We start from the raw sequence: 14,693 nt of genomic DNA, 5'->3' as shown, positions 1-14,693 counted from the left end.
CTGTAGACACACTGACAATACACCTATCCTATATATTCTAACTACTGTACTAGTAAGACGCCTCAGGGCGACAAGCCAAAGCATATTCCTATGTGTATTACACAAATGGTAAATAAAGGAATCTGAATCTGAAAGCGCCACAGTGGTGTGGACATCGGGGTTGTGGACATCAGGGATCTCCATATATGGGCATATTACGGCATAAAAGGGATTTGTCCCCTTGGCATCAACAGGGCATCATTAATATTGATGACATCAGGGAACTCCATATATGGGCATAAAAGGGATTCTGTTAGTGTGACATCACAGTGAAGCCAGAGCGTGATGTCAGAGCGGTAAACCCATTCTGTTAGTGGTTCCCGACATCAATGACACATTTTTACAGTCTATGGGTTTGCCCATAGAAAAATGCACGTCTACACGGACGCGGACAAGCTGTGACGTTTCTCATGGTAAACTGCGAGGTCGCAGTTTACCAACAGTTTACGCAATTAATTTAGCGAATGTCTGTCCGTCCGTCTGACTGTCTGTCTGCATGCTGACATCACTGTACTTAAACAATGTCGCCACCATGGTAACAGCCGCATGCTGAAACAATGCCCAAATTTGGAGATGATCATGCTGACGTCACTGATAATAAACAGTGTCGCCACCATGGCTGTCTGTCTGCGTGCTGACGTCATACTCTGACGTCATAGTACTGACATCACAGACTGATACAATGGCTATTGCACAACTGGACATCAATGGTGACTGTTCTGCCCAATGGGCAACGGTCTGGGTTCTCCAACATTTCTTCTATTATTATTATTACTACATTAATTAAAGCCCTCATATACTGTGAGTAAAGTCCTCAGAAGGTGAGTGGTTCAAACCCTGCCATGGCCGACGTCAGCAAGGGAGAGATAGAAGCCAGCATGTCTTCTGTGGAATCATGTTACGCACTGAAAATAGTCCACAAGCTCTAAATGCCAGCATGTAGAGGCTATTTTCAGCTATTGATTTAAGATTAGAGCATTTGAATTTGTCAAACTAGCATCTTCTATAAAATCACACAAGCATCTTCTATAAAATCTCAATTGTCTCGGATATTTCATAACAGCAAAGGTTGGCAGTATGGACAGCAGGAACAATACTAAAACATCATAAAGTTACATATTGTGTTAATTCGGGTTTCCTTTCACTCTGTTTGGCCATATACAATTTTTTTGAGCGGTGGTCACACCGTCTCCTATACGTGGCCGTGTGTGTGGGTATCCGTCCGTCCGTGTCTGTATGCAATACCTTTTCTGACCACACATGTTAAGGGAGGGGCGCTGTTGTTCAGGCCAGGCCAGGCCTGGCACACTCACACACACACACACACACACACACACACACACACACACACACACACACACACACACACACACACACACACACACACACAGCCTCCACCGCTCAGTTCACACAAGTGTGATTTTTTTTCTTCCAATTGTGACATTTTATTTTATTTTAATCCATGCAATATACACATACGCAGATACTAAAGAGAGAGAGAGAGAGAGTAGTTTGACTCTGCACAGCGTTGTGGCCTAGTCATTGTGCAACCAATGATAGTTTCTGGTGATCAGATTGTTAAAATGGCTACTGCTGGAATGAGCCTGTTATGACTCGGGGGACTCCCTTCTTCTCAGCTCACAGCAACAAAGAATGCTCACCTTTTTAAGGGTTGATAAATAAAATAAAAAATCCTGTATCTTTCTCTGATGGCTCACAGCTGCACTCTGTCGAGGTACCAACTTGCACAAGTAGGCCAAGTTTGGCCAACATCAGAGCACGCGGTGAGGTGCGCTCACCGCTGGCATCACCACTGGCGATGCCAGTGACATCACCATTGGCATCACCAGGAATGCTGGTTCCTCATTGGCTGTTAATGATGACGTTGCCAGAAATGCGGGTGTACCTGATTGGGCTACGGGCACAGCTACCTTGCGTGCTCTGCTGGCTGCAAGTAAAGATTACCTCAACGTGAGCAGACTAAACTAACCTTCCAAAATCAAAAGAAAACCAAAGGACACATTGCTAACCTAACACCTGATCCAAACACGGGAGAAAACAAGGTCAACATAAAGGCTACCCGCCCCTACCAGCCCAGGCTGTAAAATCAATGAACACGTCTTTCATACCCTACACAGAGAGTGACAGATCAGAGTAGCTGGGAGTTGAGAAAGGAAAGCCTGCAGGAGCTGACGAAAGCCGGCCTTTTAAACTCACCGCTGGAATCGGCCGAGCACACACACCTGCAACCCATCACAACACGCACGCACGCACGCACACACACACACACACACACACACACACACACACACACACACACACATAAAGACATCTCCACACCTGTCCTACGCAGACACAGAGGAGATTAGAAACACATACAATGAACAAAGTCAGATGCCCTCAGGGTGGAACTGAGCCTTTTCTTGCATGAATTGTATCAGTTTATCCATCCACTGATGTCTAGATCAGGTGTTTTCAAAGTGCGTGACGGGGCACCCTGGGGTGCCGCAACGGCAGTCCAGGGGTGCCGCGAGATAATTTGATAATATTTGGAATTCATTTGGACACAAAATATTTAGTATCATTTTAAACTTGAAGTACAAAGTTATTTTCAGTCAGTTCTAACCAAAATGGCTATTATCTCAACGTTTTCCTCACAATATAACCACTAAAATATTGTCACTGTCGGGCAGAAACCTTGTATCTCCAAGTTTCAAATGTGTACGTCTTTTGGTAAAGCAAAGCCCTGCTTCATCATACAAGACTGTCGCACAAAACTAGTGAAAACAGCCGATCTACAAGCACACAACGCCTCGCGAGGCCTATGTGCTTGTAGATCTGCTGTTTTCACTAGTTTAGTTAATTTTATAGATGATAAATACAAAAAGAACGGTTTTGGACATACAAGGTTTCCACCCGACAACGACGATATGCTATAAATATAAGGTGCTGGGAGTGAAATTTATAATGTAGGGGTGCCTCGGATTTAAAAAATATTTACGGGGTGCCCTGAGACAAAAAAGTTTGGGAACCCCTGGTCTAGATCTTTCAAGACAGGATGGTCCTGATGTATTCTTTGGCTGTGTGTGGAATTTGCTAAAAAACAACAGATGCACAAACACCATAAATCATCATGTACCAAAGGAAGATAAAATGGTGACAGACGGAACGTTCGACTGATTTATCAGTCTAGCTCTTGACATAACGTCTAGAGCTGGTCTGTCATCGTAATATGATTTAATTTACAGCCTTCACTTGCCATCTGCAAGAATTAGATGATCCACACTGTGTGTGTGTGTGTAACATAACGGCATCCATCCTCTTGTGCAGGGGAGCGTCTGGGTATGGTGGAGGCCCAGTGCGAGAGAGTGAGGATGCTTTACCGAGACTGCGCCCGCCCGCCACCCCCACCCTTGCAGACAGACCGGCGTCAGGTACGGAAAAATAAAAAAGTCCATTGATTGGGAAAAATCTAATTGTACAGGGTTTCTACGGTCATGAAATTCCTGTAATTTTGAAATTAGATTTCTTTTTTTTTTCAGTACTGAAAAAGGTTTGGAATTGATCAAGGGTCCTGGAAAATTATTTGGCTTTGCATAGTTTTTTAGCTATTGATTTTGTTAATACACAAAATATCTAACATACTGCAAGTCATTTTTCACTGAATGGGCTGCATGATTGCAGAGAAAGAATCCATTGCTTGCAATGGATTCAGCATCATGACAAACCCCTAGTTAGACCCCTCACATCCTACTTAAATACCCATAAAGAAAAAAAAGTTTTTCTGGGTATTTTCCTCCTGTATAGAAAGTCGATGGGAGCCCAACTTGAATTTGCCGCTGTGGCGACCCCAAAGGTCGCAAATTCGGGCGCCCTAGCTAAATCATTAGAGCATGCCCTGGGCTACATCTGTGCAAAATTTGGCGCTTTTAGACTGATTAGCACAAAATTACCATTCTATCTCCCTAAGGCCCCCGACTATAGACCTGGAAATTGGGTCAAATATTCTGGAAAGGTTTTGGAAACTCATTGGTAAAAATGTGTGGGAACCTTGATTGTAGATCTATAAAGAAAAGAGAGCTGCCAGCCAGCATCCTTAATCCGTCTCCTCTGGACTCCTCTGTCCTCCATCTCCTCTGGACTCCTCTGTCCTCCATCTCCTCTGGACTCCTCTGTCCTCCATCTCCTCTGTCCCCCATCTCCTCTGTCCTCCATCTCCTCTGTCCTCCATCTCCTCTGTCCTCCATCTCCTCTGGACTCCTCTGTCCTCCATCTCCTCTGTCCCCCATCTCCTCTGTCCTCCATCTCCTCTGTCCTCCATCTCCTCTGTCCTCCATCTCCTCTGGACTCCTCTGTCCTCCATCTCCTCTGTCCTCCATCTCCTCTGTCCTCCATCTCCTCTGGACTCCTCTGTCCTCCATCTCCTCTGGACTCCTCTGTCCTCCATCTCCTCTGGACTCCTCTGTCCTCCATCTCCTCTGTCCTCCATCTCCTCTGTCCTCCATCTCCTCTGGACTCCTCTGTCCTCCATCTCCTCTGGACTCCTCTGTCCTCCATCTCCTCTGGACTCCTCTGTCCTCCATCTCCTCTGGACTCCTCTGTCCTCCATCAGCCCAAGGAGATCACGTGGTCTCCGTCCAGGGTGTTCCCTCCGGTGCGCGCCTGCATGTTCTCCTCCCGCCTGACCTCCGTCACCTTCCTGGCAGACCCCAGCGCGGGCGGAGGTCTGCCCAGGGGCACCTTCATCTACGCCACCTCTCCTGTGCCAGTTCAGGTGGGTACTAGGGCTGTCTTCTAAAATTCAACGAATCGACGAGTCGTTTTAAGCCCCCGGAATCGTTTAGTATTGTGTTAATATAGGAAATGTGCCACATACCTGAACAAAGTTTGATTTGATCTGCCTATGTTAAATGCTAATTGAGAAAGACTGAAGCAATGTGTTGTCCCCCTCCCCCCCAGGCCCCTTCCTTTTACTGGGAGATAGAGATCGTCTCCTATGGAGACTCGGAGGACGACAGCGGCCCCATCGTGTCGTTCGGCTTCGCCACCGAAGCGGAGAAGAGAGACGGAGCGTGGACCAACCCTGTCGGCACCTGTCTCTTCCACAAGTAAGAAGGTCCCCTTCCGTTCCTCCTCCCACCAAATCCACGAAGCTCTGACTCCTTCTAGGAGCTGTTTTTTCCTAGCGCTGTGCTGTCTCTGACCTGATTGCTGACCTGGATTCCTCTCTTCTCTCCCTGTTGTCTGCATCTTCTACCTCCCTGTCTGTCCTGTCTGTGTGTCTGTCAGTAACGGTAGGGCAGTGCACTATAACGGCTCCAGTCTGCTGCAGTGGAAGAGTGTGAGGTTGGACGTGGCTCTGCTTCCCGGTGAGATAGCAGAACCAAAAATTGTCTAATGATTGTTATTAAGGCTGGGCGATATTAGGAAAACCTTCGATATATACGATAACGTTGTTAAAATACCTCCATATCGATATTACTGGCGACATTACTAAAAGCAATTGCATTATATAGTTTTTAATGTTTTTCTGCTTTAGGTCCACTGCCTGCCTAACCCAGATAATGAATAGCATATCCATGCATGCACACTGCACAGTACACATAGAATAAAGAAATTAAATGCCTTATATCCATTTTCCAACAACAGTTTTATTGAAATAACCACACCTGGTTATAGATGGACTGCTTTTTTGCATGTGCTACGTGCATGCATTTGCATAGTGTGTCTGTTAATTAATTTGACACATGCACCAATACCTCATTTCAAGCCGTCATCGTTGATATGTATACCTTGCATGTTGATACCTCGATATCGATATATTTTTCGATATAATATTGCCCAGCCTTAATTGTTATAATTATTATGATTTCCTCCTCCCCCCCCCCCTCCCTCTCCACTATGTATTTGGTCCTATAAATCCATATTACATTATCGTATGGATTTGATCTAAAGCTACTCTTTAAACAATTAGGAATGACGTCTCTCTGCTCTTTTTAATAAAAGCACGTTCTCCGATGCATATCTTGCTTCCGTAACATAGCATTACCTTTTGACTACTGACTCCTGCATGGACTCTGGTGCACTTGCACATACTGTATAGACTACTAGGATGTACACATTGCAGAACTTTGGCAGATGCTCTGTTAAAAAAAGAATAGTCTTTAAGTTTCGGGTCCGAGAGGCTTAATCTCATTGGCTATTTTTGGCTTTGGTGTAGAGGGGAAAAAGAACAGACTAAGTACAGAGTGAAAGGTCAAATGTATTAGGTAATGACGGCTCAAGTGGTTAAATATCTAAAAACACAAATTGACATGAATCCAAAATACACTGATGATTGTGCTGTCAAACAATGAAACTATATGAAATCTACGAAAAGGTTGTGGGGTCCCTGCTTCATCTCTATCTCAACTAAGGGGTCCTTGGCCCTGAAAATGTTGAAGACCCCTGCTCTAGCTGACCTATATGTTTTAGGTTTGCCATGGTTTGGGATTCACAGTGGTTCCTCTTTGCTTTCACAACCACAGGGGACGTGGCTGGCATCGGCTGGGAGCGCTCCGAGGGAACCCCCCCGCCCCCCGGCCAGGCTCCTAAAGGCAGGGTCTACTTCACCTACTGTGGCCAGCGGCTCTCCCCCATCCTGGAGGACGTGGCCGGGGGCATGTGGCCCCTGGTTCACATCCAGAAGAAGGTGGGTCACCTTTTGGTTTGAAAACAACGTCCGTATTATCTTTTTTTATACGTTTTGTGTGAATAACAATATATTCCTCGGCTAATCCGCCATAGCATAAAATTAAATATTTTGGTTACAATTACAGCCTTCCATCCATATGCTGTTGATTTTCCCAGTTTTTTTATAATACGGAATTGCGAATAGAGCCCTCAATATAAGACATCATTGGGTGTCATTAACACCCACTGACTATCTAGAACAGTAGTTCTCAACCTTTTCAGGCCGCGACCCCCAAAATAATCATATTTTAACTAGACGAGAGTTGAGGCATTACATTTTGAATAACACGGTTCTTTTGTGAAAATAGCTGATCTACACTCTCACAACACCTCGCAACGCGAGGCTCTTTTCAAAATGCCTGCCTCTAATATTTGCCAATTTGGACAATGTTTAATTTGTCATTTTAGAAATATTAAAAAGTCCTAAAATTGTCACTTTAGAAATGTACAGATACCCTCTATACACTTATGTTACTCTATATACCTTAATATGTTGGTTTGTTCACTGTTGAGAAAGAAAACAATGTTGCACATTAAGTTAATCATCTGGGGACCCCCCCAAATAATTTGGGGACCCCCCTGGGGGTCCCGACCCACAGGTTGAGAACCACTGATCTAGAAAATCAAAGCATGGCACTTCATTTCAAAAAGGCTGCTGACCCCTGACATAGAGACCAGAACAAGGTACAGTCTCCCATGCAAAATGCTGAACGCTTTCAAATAACATCGATGTTGTTTCTCTTCTCTAGAACACAAAGATTCGTGCCAACTTCGGGTGCCGTCCGTTTGCCTACGCAGAGGGCCAAGCGCACCGGAATGCTGCTGACCTGTGTGTAGACCTCGCAGAGGAGATAAGTGCTAATTTTGAAGCGCTCCCCTTTGCCATGGCCTCAGACAGTGACAACGACGCCGGTGCCAGCGTGGCGTCTGACTCTGGCTCCCACGGCCCCCCCTGTCGGATCGCCGCCGTAGCAGTTGCCCAGCAACGTACGTCTCCCTCTCCCCAACAACACCTCTGCCTGCTCCCTCAACACCAATGCATTTCCTTTTGTTGTCTCTCTTGGGTTTGCGTAACTGCTGGTGCCATGATTTTTCCTCCCTCTAAAACATGATTATCAGGTATTATGATTATACTAGGAGGAAGATTTTTTCCAAAAAAGTATACAGAAAGAGTTAAAATTTGTTTTTTATGTGGCCACACCCCCAGTTCATTAAGTATGCACGGATGTCATGGTGGGTGGTGACCCAGCTGAAGTTAGCCACACCCCACAGTGTTGGGTGAATGGTAATTAGGGGAGGAGTTGATTCTGTGATGTAAAAGTATCTGTGTTTTTTAACTGACACTTTTGACCACAAGGTGGCAGCCTCCAAGAGAAAACAAACAAATACCAAGAGAATACATAATTGCTCATAAAAACCACACCAGGGGGTCCACTGATGTACTTTCAACCTCTTAGACACATGAAAAACAGAAAAAGTACAAAACTATGGCACTACCTCTTTAACCCTTGAAAACCTGGATTTAACCACTTTAACCATTATTTTATGCTTTAACTATTGAAAAATAGCAGATATACAAGCTCACTGCGAGCTTGTAGATCTGCTATTTTTGAAAAATCGTGAAAATGTGTGCAAGTCTTTGAATATACTGTATTTGACCCGACTTCTAAATCCTTCTTCTAAATCAGCTGTTCTCAAACCTTTTCATGTCAAGGACCACCAAAATTACATTTATTTGGCCGCAGGGACCCCCATCTCAAAATATGTTGTTCCAGGGAACCCCCCCCCCCCCCCCCAGAAGAAGAGATTTGAGTTACAGAAGCTTGCTTTGCTTTTTCTTTGAAAATATATATTGAAAAATGTGCACACATTTTCAAGTTTTTTTCCAAAAATAGCAGATCTACCAGAGTGCCGCGCTGCGAGCTCTGGTATATCTGCTATTTTTCAATAGTTAAAGCATTCAATAATTCTAGGCCTAAATGGGTAAAGTATTCCTTATGGAAGAGACGGAGAGAGTCAACGTGTGCAGTGTGGACTCCGTGACTTTGAATCATGCTTCACAGTTTTTGTAAGCAAACAGAGAGATAAAACCGCAGACATAGAGGGTTTCCTCTCACTGTTTGCTTCTGCCACAAAGTCAATCGCATCCCTTCTTCCCCCGGTTTGCGTATCGTGCTTCCCCCATTTGGTAGCATTTTAAATATATATGTTACAGTATGTTTGGGTAACTCAGTACGTTCATTGTAAGAGCGCTTGTTTTGTCGTTCACCACACACCAATCACCACCAGATGGCGACGACAGCCATTCACTAGTGAAGGCGCTGACGTCACTCGTTTGCGACTCTCTTTCTTTATTTACTAGCCTAGCTCGGCAGTGTTTAGCCATTAGCTTAGCCATTAGCTTAGCCATTAGCTTACTATGAGCGTTTATCGTGGGCTTGCCCAGGCCTTACGGCCTGGGCATAAATATAACGATTGCATTCACCACGGCTTCGTAACTCGCGCGCGGCAATGTCGTGGACAATCGAGCGGCTCCGCCTGGAGGACGTTGTTGTGGCGACCGCTTGTTCCGCCCCGTGCCGCACCACGAGTGCTCCGTTTCTCGACCGTACTGTTTCTCTAACAAACCGTGACATATATACTGTATATATCTCTGCTGTCGGGCCGAAACCTCCTTACTCCAAAATGTTCATTTTCGAGAAAATGAGCTCAAGTGGAGTTAGGAGGTTTTGACCGAAGGGCTTTTTTTACTACTTTTCATTGGTTCAATATTATTTTAACCAACACACAGACGTAAAAGTGTGTTCAATAGCACATATTTATGTAAAAAAGAGAGGGCCAATCGGGTGGAGTTAGCTGGTTTGGCAGAAAGTGTGGAGATAGGAGGTTTTGTCCCAAGCACTTTTTACTACTTTCCATTGGTTCAATATTATTTTAACCAACGCTCAGCTGTAAAGGGTGTTCAATAGCCCTGAATTATGCCAAAAAATCTAAAACCTCAAAAATGGAGTTAAGAGGTTTTGGCCAGACAGACAGTGACAAATATTGTTTGTGCTATTGCTTTGTTTGGGCAGAGTACAACAGTGACTTGTCGAGCCACTACAAGGTGGAGCTCAGCTACGAGAACCTGGTCACGTCCGGCCCTGACCCCCACCCTCCCCCCATCGCCGACGACGAGAGTGACGACGAAGACGACGACGACGCCCCCAGGGTAAGACGACGTTCTCGTTTTTGTCGGCCAGTAACGACCAATAATAATCATCGCGGTCTACATTTCACTGTGTTAAGCCTCAACGCAAATCTGTGTCACTTTGAATTTGAACCACTTTAACCATTATCTTTTGCGTTAACTGTTGAAAAATAGCAGATATACAAGCTCACAGCGCGGCACCGAGTGCCGCGCTGTGAGCTTGTAGATCTGCTATTTTTGAAAAATCTTTGAAAAGTCTTTGAATATTTTGTAACCCGATTCTATAAATGTCTTCCTAAATCCTTCTTCTAAATCAGTGGTCTCGATTTTTTTCATGTCAAGGACCCCCCCAAAATTACATGTATTTGGCCGAGGACCCCCCATCTCAAAATATGTTGTTCCAGGGACCACCCAGAAGCAAATATTTTTTGATTTACAAATGTTCACTTTTAAAAGATTACATTCAAAGACTTGCAAAAGAAAATCACGATTTTTCAAAAATAGCAGATCTACAAGCTCGCAGTGCAGCACTCGGTGCCACGCTGTGAGCTTGTAGATCTGCTATTTTTCGATAGTTAAAGCATAAAAATAATTCTAGGCCTTAACCCATTTAGGCCTAGAATTATTGAATGCTTTAACCAGTGAAAAATAGCAGATATACAAGCTCACAGCGCGGCACCGAGTGCCGCCCTGCAAGCTTGTAGATCTGCTATTTTTGAAAAAGTCGTGAAAATGTGTGCAAATCTTTGAAATTATGTATTTTCAAAGCAAACGTTTGTAACTCAAATTTTGCTTCTGGGGGGTCCCTGGAACTAAATATTTTGAGATGGGGGTCCGTGGCCAAATACATATCATTTTAGGGGTCCTTCACATGAAAAAGTTTGAAAACCACTGACATAGTAGTCTCTCAAGAACAGATTAACTGAGCTCCAGTTCAGTGAAAAGGATCTTTTCTTTGACGATGGCTGGCCAGATTGCTGACATGGAAACATAGGTTTTTTCAAAAAACCTTAGAAGGATTCAAAAGTCGCTTATAGAATCGTGACAAAATTCTAATTTTCACGATTCTTAAAAAATAGCAGATCTACAAGCTTGCAGCGTGGCACTCGGTGCCGCGCTGTGAGCTTGTATATCTGCTATTTTTCAATAGTTAAAGCATAAAATAATGATAGACAAAATGTGTACCCGTTCTAAATGGGTTAAATGGGGTTAAAACATTTTGTCCGACCTCAGGAGGATCACTACGCCTTGCTGGTGAAGGCGTGGGAGACCAAAGTGTTCCCGACGATTCGCCGGCGCTTCCGCAACGAGGCCGAGAGAAAGTCTGGGTTGGACCAGATCAAAGGAGCGCTGCAGCTGGGTGAGTGGCACTCGGGGGTTTGGGGTGGCTGAGTTTTTGGTTTTACGTTGCACTTTTATTATTGCGGTTACGTTACGGTTTTACTTATAGTACGTTACTGACTTCATGAGCACGATTACGTCATAATAAGCATTTATGTTATTGCTTAATGTGCAGGAATTTTGCCAAGAGTCAGGGATTCTTTTTGTGTCGGAATAGCGATCGAAAATTAAAGAACTGACATGACCTGTTTCTAATAAGTTTCATGTGTTTCATACCTACAGTATGTACCGTTACCATACTTACAGTATTTTCCGGACTATAAGGCGCACCGGACTATAATGCGCACTGTCAATGAATGGTCTAATTAAGTGTGCCTATGCATAGCATGGGCAGACTATTGTATTCGCTCATATTTATGTCTTTCTTTCTGTCCATACGATTCCCCAAAGTTTGGCACGCTACTCCTCCCACAGTTTTTGCACCACACACTCGCGCCATATGTCAAATCGACCGGCTTACTCGGGAATCGTGTGCTATTACTTTTCTAAGAGAAAGGTTCTATAGTTTAATTGATAATAATTTATTAGTGAATTAATTTTCCCCATTGACTTATAATGGGAATCGCATTCAATTATTTTTCTCTCGCAAACCAATAGGGGCTACAGTTTCAAGACTTGGAGAGGAGGTTCATAATGATTTCAAGGATTAAATAAAAAATAATAGCGTCATTTGGCCTCATGGTGGCGCTATAACAGCCCAGTTTACGTTTTGCCCCGTAACTCTTGAACCGTAGGTCGGAAAATTAAAATTATTTTTTCCCTGGATTCCTTGGGTCAAGACGCATCTCCCGATATAGGCCACGCTCATTTGCGCCAGGATAGATTTTCCGCCATCTTGAATTTTCTCCAAAACACACTTTTGGCTCCTTTTCCTACAAATTTTCTTCAAATGTGTCCCAATCTCCCCAGGAGCCAGTCATTGCAATTTTTTTCATTTTCATTTTTTCATTTCATTTGAAAGCTGGGGATCATAGCTACAAAATGATATATTGGTTGTGGAGATTGACCCAACAGTTTTGAAGATATGGCTTATAGAATGATGCCATGCTGAAATAGGACTTTTGAGATATTCAAGTTTTAAATAAATTTCTAACCTGCAATGACCTGACTCCGCCACATGGGGAGCAATCTTCAATTCAATCTTCAATTCAAAGAAGCTTTATTGGCATGAGAACACAAACGTTTACACAGTGGTGGAAAAAGTACCAACATTTTATAATAAAGTAAAGTATCAATTCTGCAATGTAGAATCACTCTGTTACAAGTAAAAGTCCAGAATAAAAAATGTACTTGAGTAAAAGTACAAAAGTATTGGTATCCAAATGTACTTAAAGTACCAAAAGTAAAAGTACAAAATGTTTGAAAATAGCAGATCTACAAGCTCACAACGCGTCGCACCGCAATGCGTTGTGAGCTTGTAGATCGTCTATTTTCAAATAGCCTTGGTATAACATAGGGCTAAAGTGGTTTATGTATGTTTTAAACTTTAGTTATTGCTCTCTAAAAAGATAATGCCACAACAGCATCTCAAGCATTATTGGGCTAAATGTAAAGACGCTACAGTGCGCCAACCGTGAAGCAGTTTAACCAATTTGCTACATACGTCTACACAAACGGTCAGATTACAAAGATAAATTGCTTAGTGAAGGCTCACAGATGTCACCATAGGGTACGCTCCAGCAGAATGTCCCGTAATGATCGTATTATTTAATGAGGAGCATTTTAATCCGATCGGTCGTCGTTTCCTTAAAAAGGTATTAATGTATCTAAGTGCAGTACACCTCGCAACCGATGGGGTCGCATGGCTGAAAAACAACAGAAAATGGCATCTGATCGGATTAAAATGCAGTTTATTAAACAATACGAAAGATACGGGTAATTCTGCTTGAGCGTACCATACTGTGACATCTGTGAGACTTCAGTAAGCACGTTATCTTTGAAATATGAAGGTTTTTGTAGACGTACGTAGCAAATAGGATTAACTGCTCAACACGAGGTTGAAGTGAATGTATTACGTGTGCAACAGGGCTAACTGTGCTAAATGTAGCATAATCAGTGTTTGTGTAACTTCAGACAGAAGGATTATTTGACCTGATAATAAAACACAATCTACAGGCTTAACCGCCTCGCGTTGTGAGCTTGTAGAAGAGAGCAACAATAGAGTTGGGTCACGTTTTATTTGTTTATAGCCTGCAGCTAGCGCTGCAGCTAGCGCTAGCTAACGCTAGCTAGCGTTAGCCGTTAGCCACTCATAGCCAGTCAACCAGAATAGTCTACTCTAAAGTCAACTTTCCGACGGCGAGTGAACGATTGCATTCCATCCATGTTTTCTTGGCTGTCTATTTATTGTCCAAAAAAACAAACACCCTGAACGTTAGAATTAGATAGTTTAGGACGACACTGATCTATTCAATGCTAAGCTAACTCAGTGACAAAGGAAGCTTCCGCACCGGCGCTTCACAGAAGACAAACGCATACGTCACAGACGCCTCCAGGCAGGAACGGATCATTTCACCAGCGTAGAAGAAGAAACAGCGGAAGAACGGCGGAAGAATAATAAATAATAATACACAAAATCATACATTACGTGGTTAATAATTGTTCATTTGGAACACACGTGGCATTAAATTAATGGGATAAATACTGTGGGTTGCCTCGCTAAGTAATGGAGTCCCGATATTACCGCATTTGGCTACAAACGGCTAACAAAGGCTGGCTAGTTAGCATTTTAGCTAATATAAACTGGGAGGACTAACAGAATTATGTACCGATCTCTCACATTAATTAAAAAAAGTCTTATTTACATGCAGAGTTAAGCTCTGGCGTTTAAGTGAAATGTAGCCTAGATATTATGAGATGCTGTTGTGGCATTAAAAAAAAAAGAGCAAAAAAAAAAAAAAAACATTTTGGCTACAGGGAATAATGACAGTCCCCGAGATGACTAGCTGCTGGGGGTGCTGGGACACAAATGTCTTAAAAACCGGGACACATGATCTATGAAGCCACGCGATAAACATAGTCAAAGGATATTTCGATAGTCCGTACCGTTCGTTCGTAACGCGCTTCCAAAGTTAGCGGGAGGGGCCCGTTTCGCAAACGACAGCCATAAATCACAAACAATAGGTCGGGTCAACACTGAATTTCAACCACAGGTCGGGGGTGGCATACTCAACGAATCCCCAAAAGCATTTCCACTTCGACCCCTAGGGGGCGTCACAAACGCGCCAAATGTAACCGTTTCGTGCCAGAACGCGTTTTTCACGGGGACCGACCCTCTCACAACGAAACGCGGACGACTCGGCGGACGGTCTCACGGTCCAAACCGCTGCAC

General features: G+C 43.6%; 1 protein-coding gene across 1 annotated transcript in view; it reads left to right on the top strand.

Moving 5' to 3' along the window:
- The window catches only part of hectd4 (HECT domain E3 ubiquitin protein ligase 4), a 146,197-nt gene that overhangs the window by 80,493 nt on the left and 51,011 nt on the right, over positions 1–14,693 (top strand). The window contains exons 46-53 of the mRNA XM_080739231.1: positions 3,370–3,473; positions 4,652–4,813; positions 4,999–5,147; positions 5,329–5,408; positions 6,567–6,730; positions 7,521–7,758; positions 9,846–9,982; positions 11,195–11,321. Of these exons, the coding sequence (XP_080595357.1) occupies positions 3,370–3,473; positions 4,652–4,813; positions 4,999–5,147; positions 5,329–5,408; positions 6,567–6,730; positions 7,521–7,758; positions 9,846–9,982; positions 11,195–11,321 (1,161 nt within the window). The remainder of the gene's footprint in view (positions 1–3,369; positions 3,474–4,651; positions 4,814–4,998; positions 5,148–5,328; positions 5,409–6,566; positions 6,731–7,520; positions 7,759–9,845; positions 9,983–11,194; positions 11,322–14,693) is intronic.

Source organism: Nannobrachium achirus, assembly GCF_963921795.1.
Source record: "Nannobrachium achirus genome assembly, chromosome: 12".
Lineage (NCBI taxonomy): Eukaryota > Metazoa > Chordata > Actinopteri > Myctophiformes > Myctophidae > Nannobrachium > Nannobrachium achirus.
Note: the sequence above shows the minus strand (reverse complement) of the source record. Positions and strands in the feature narration are given on the sequence as shown.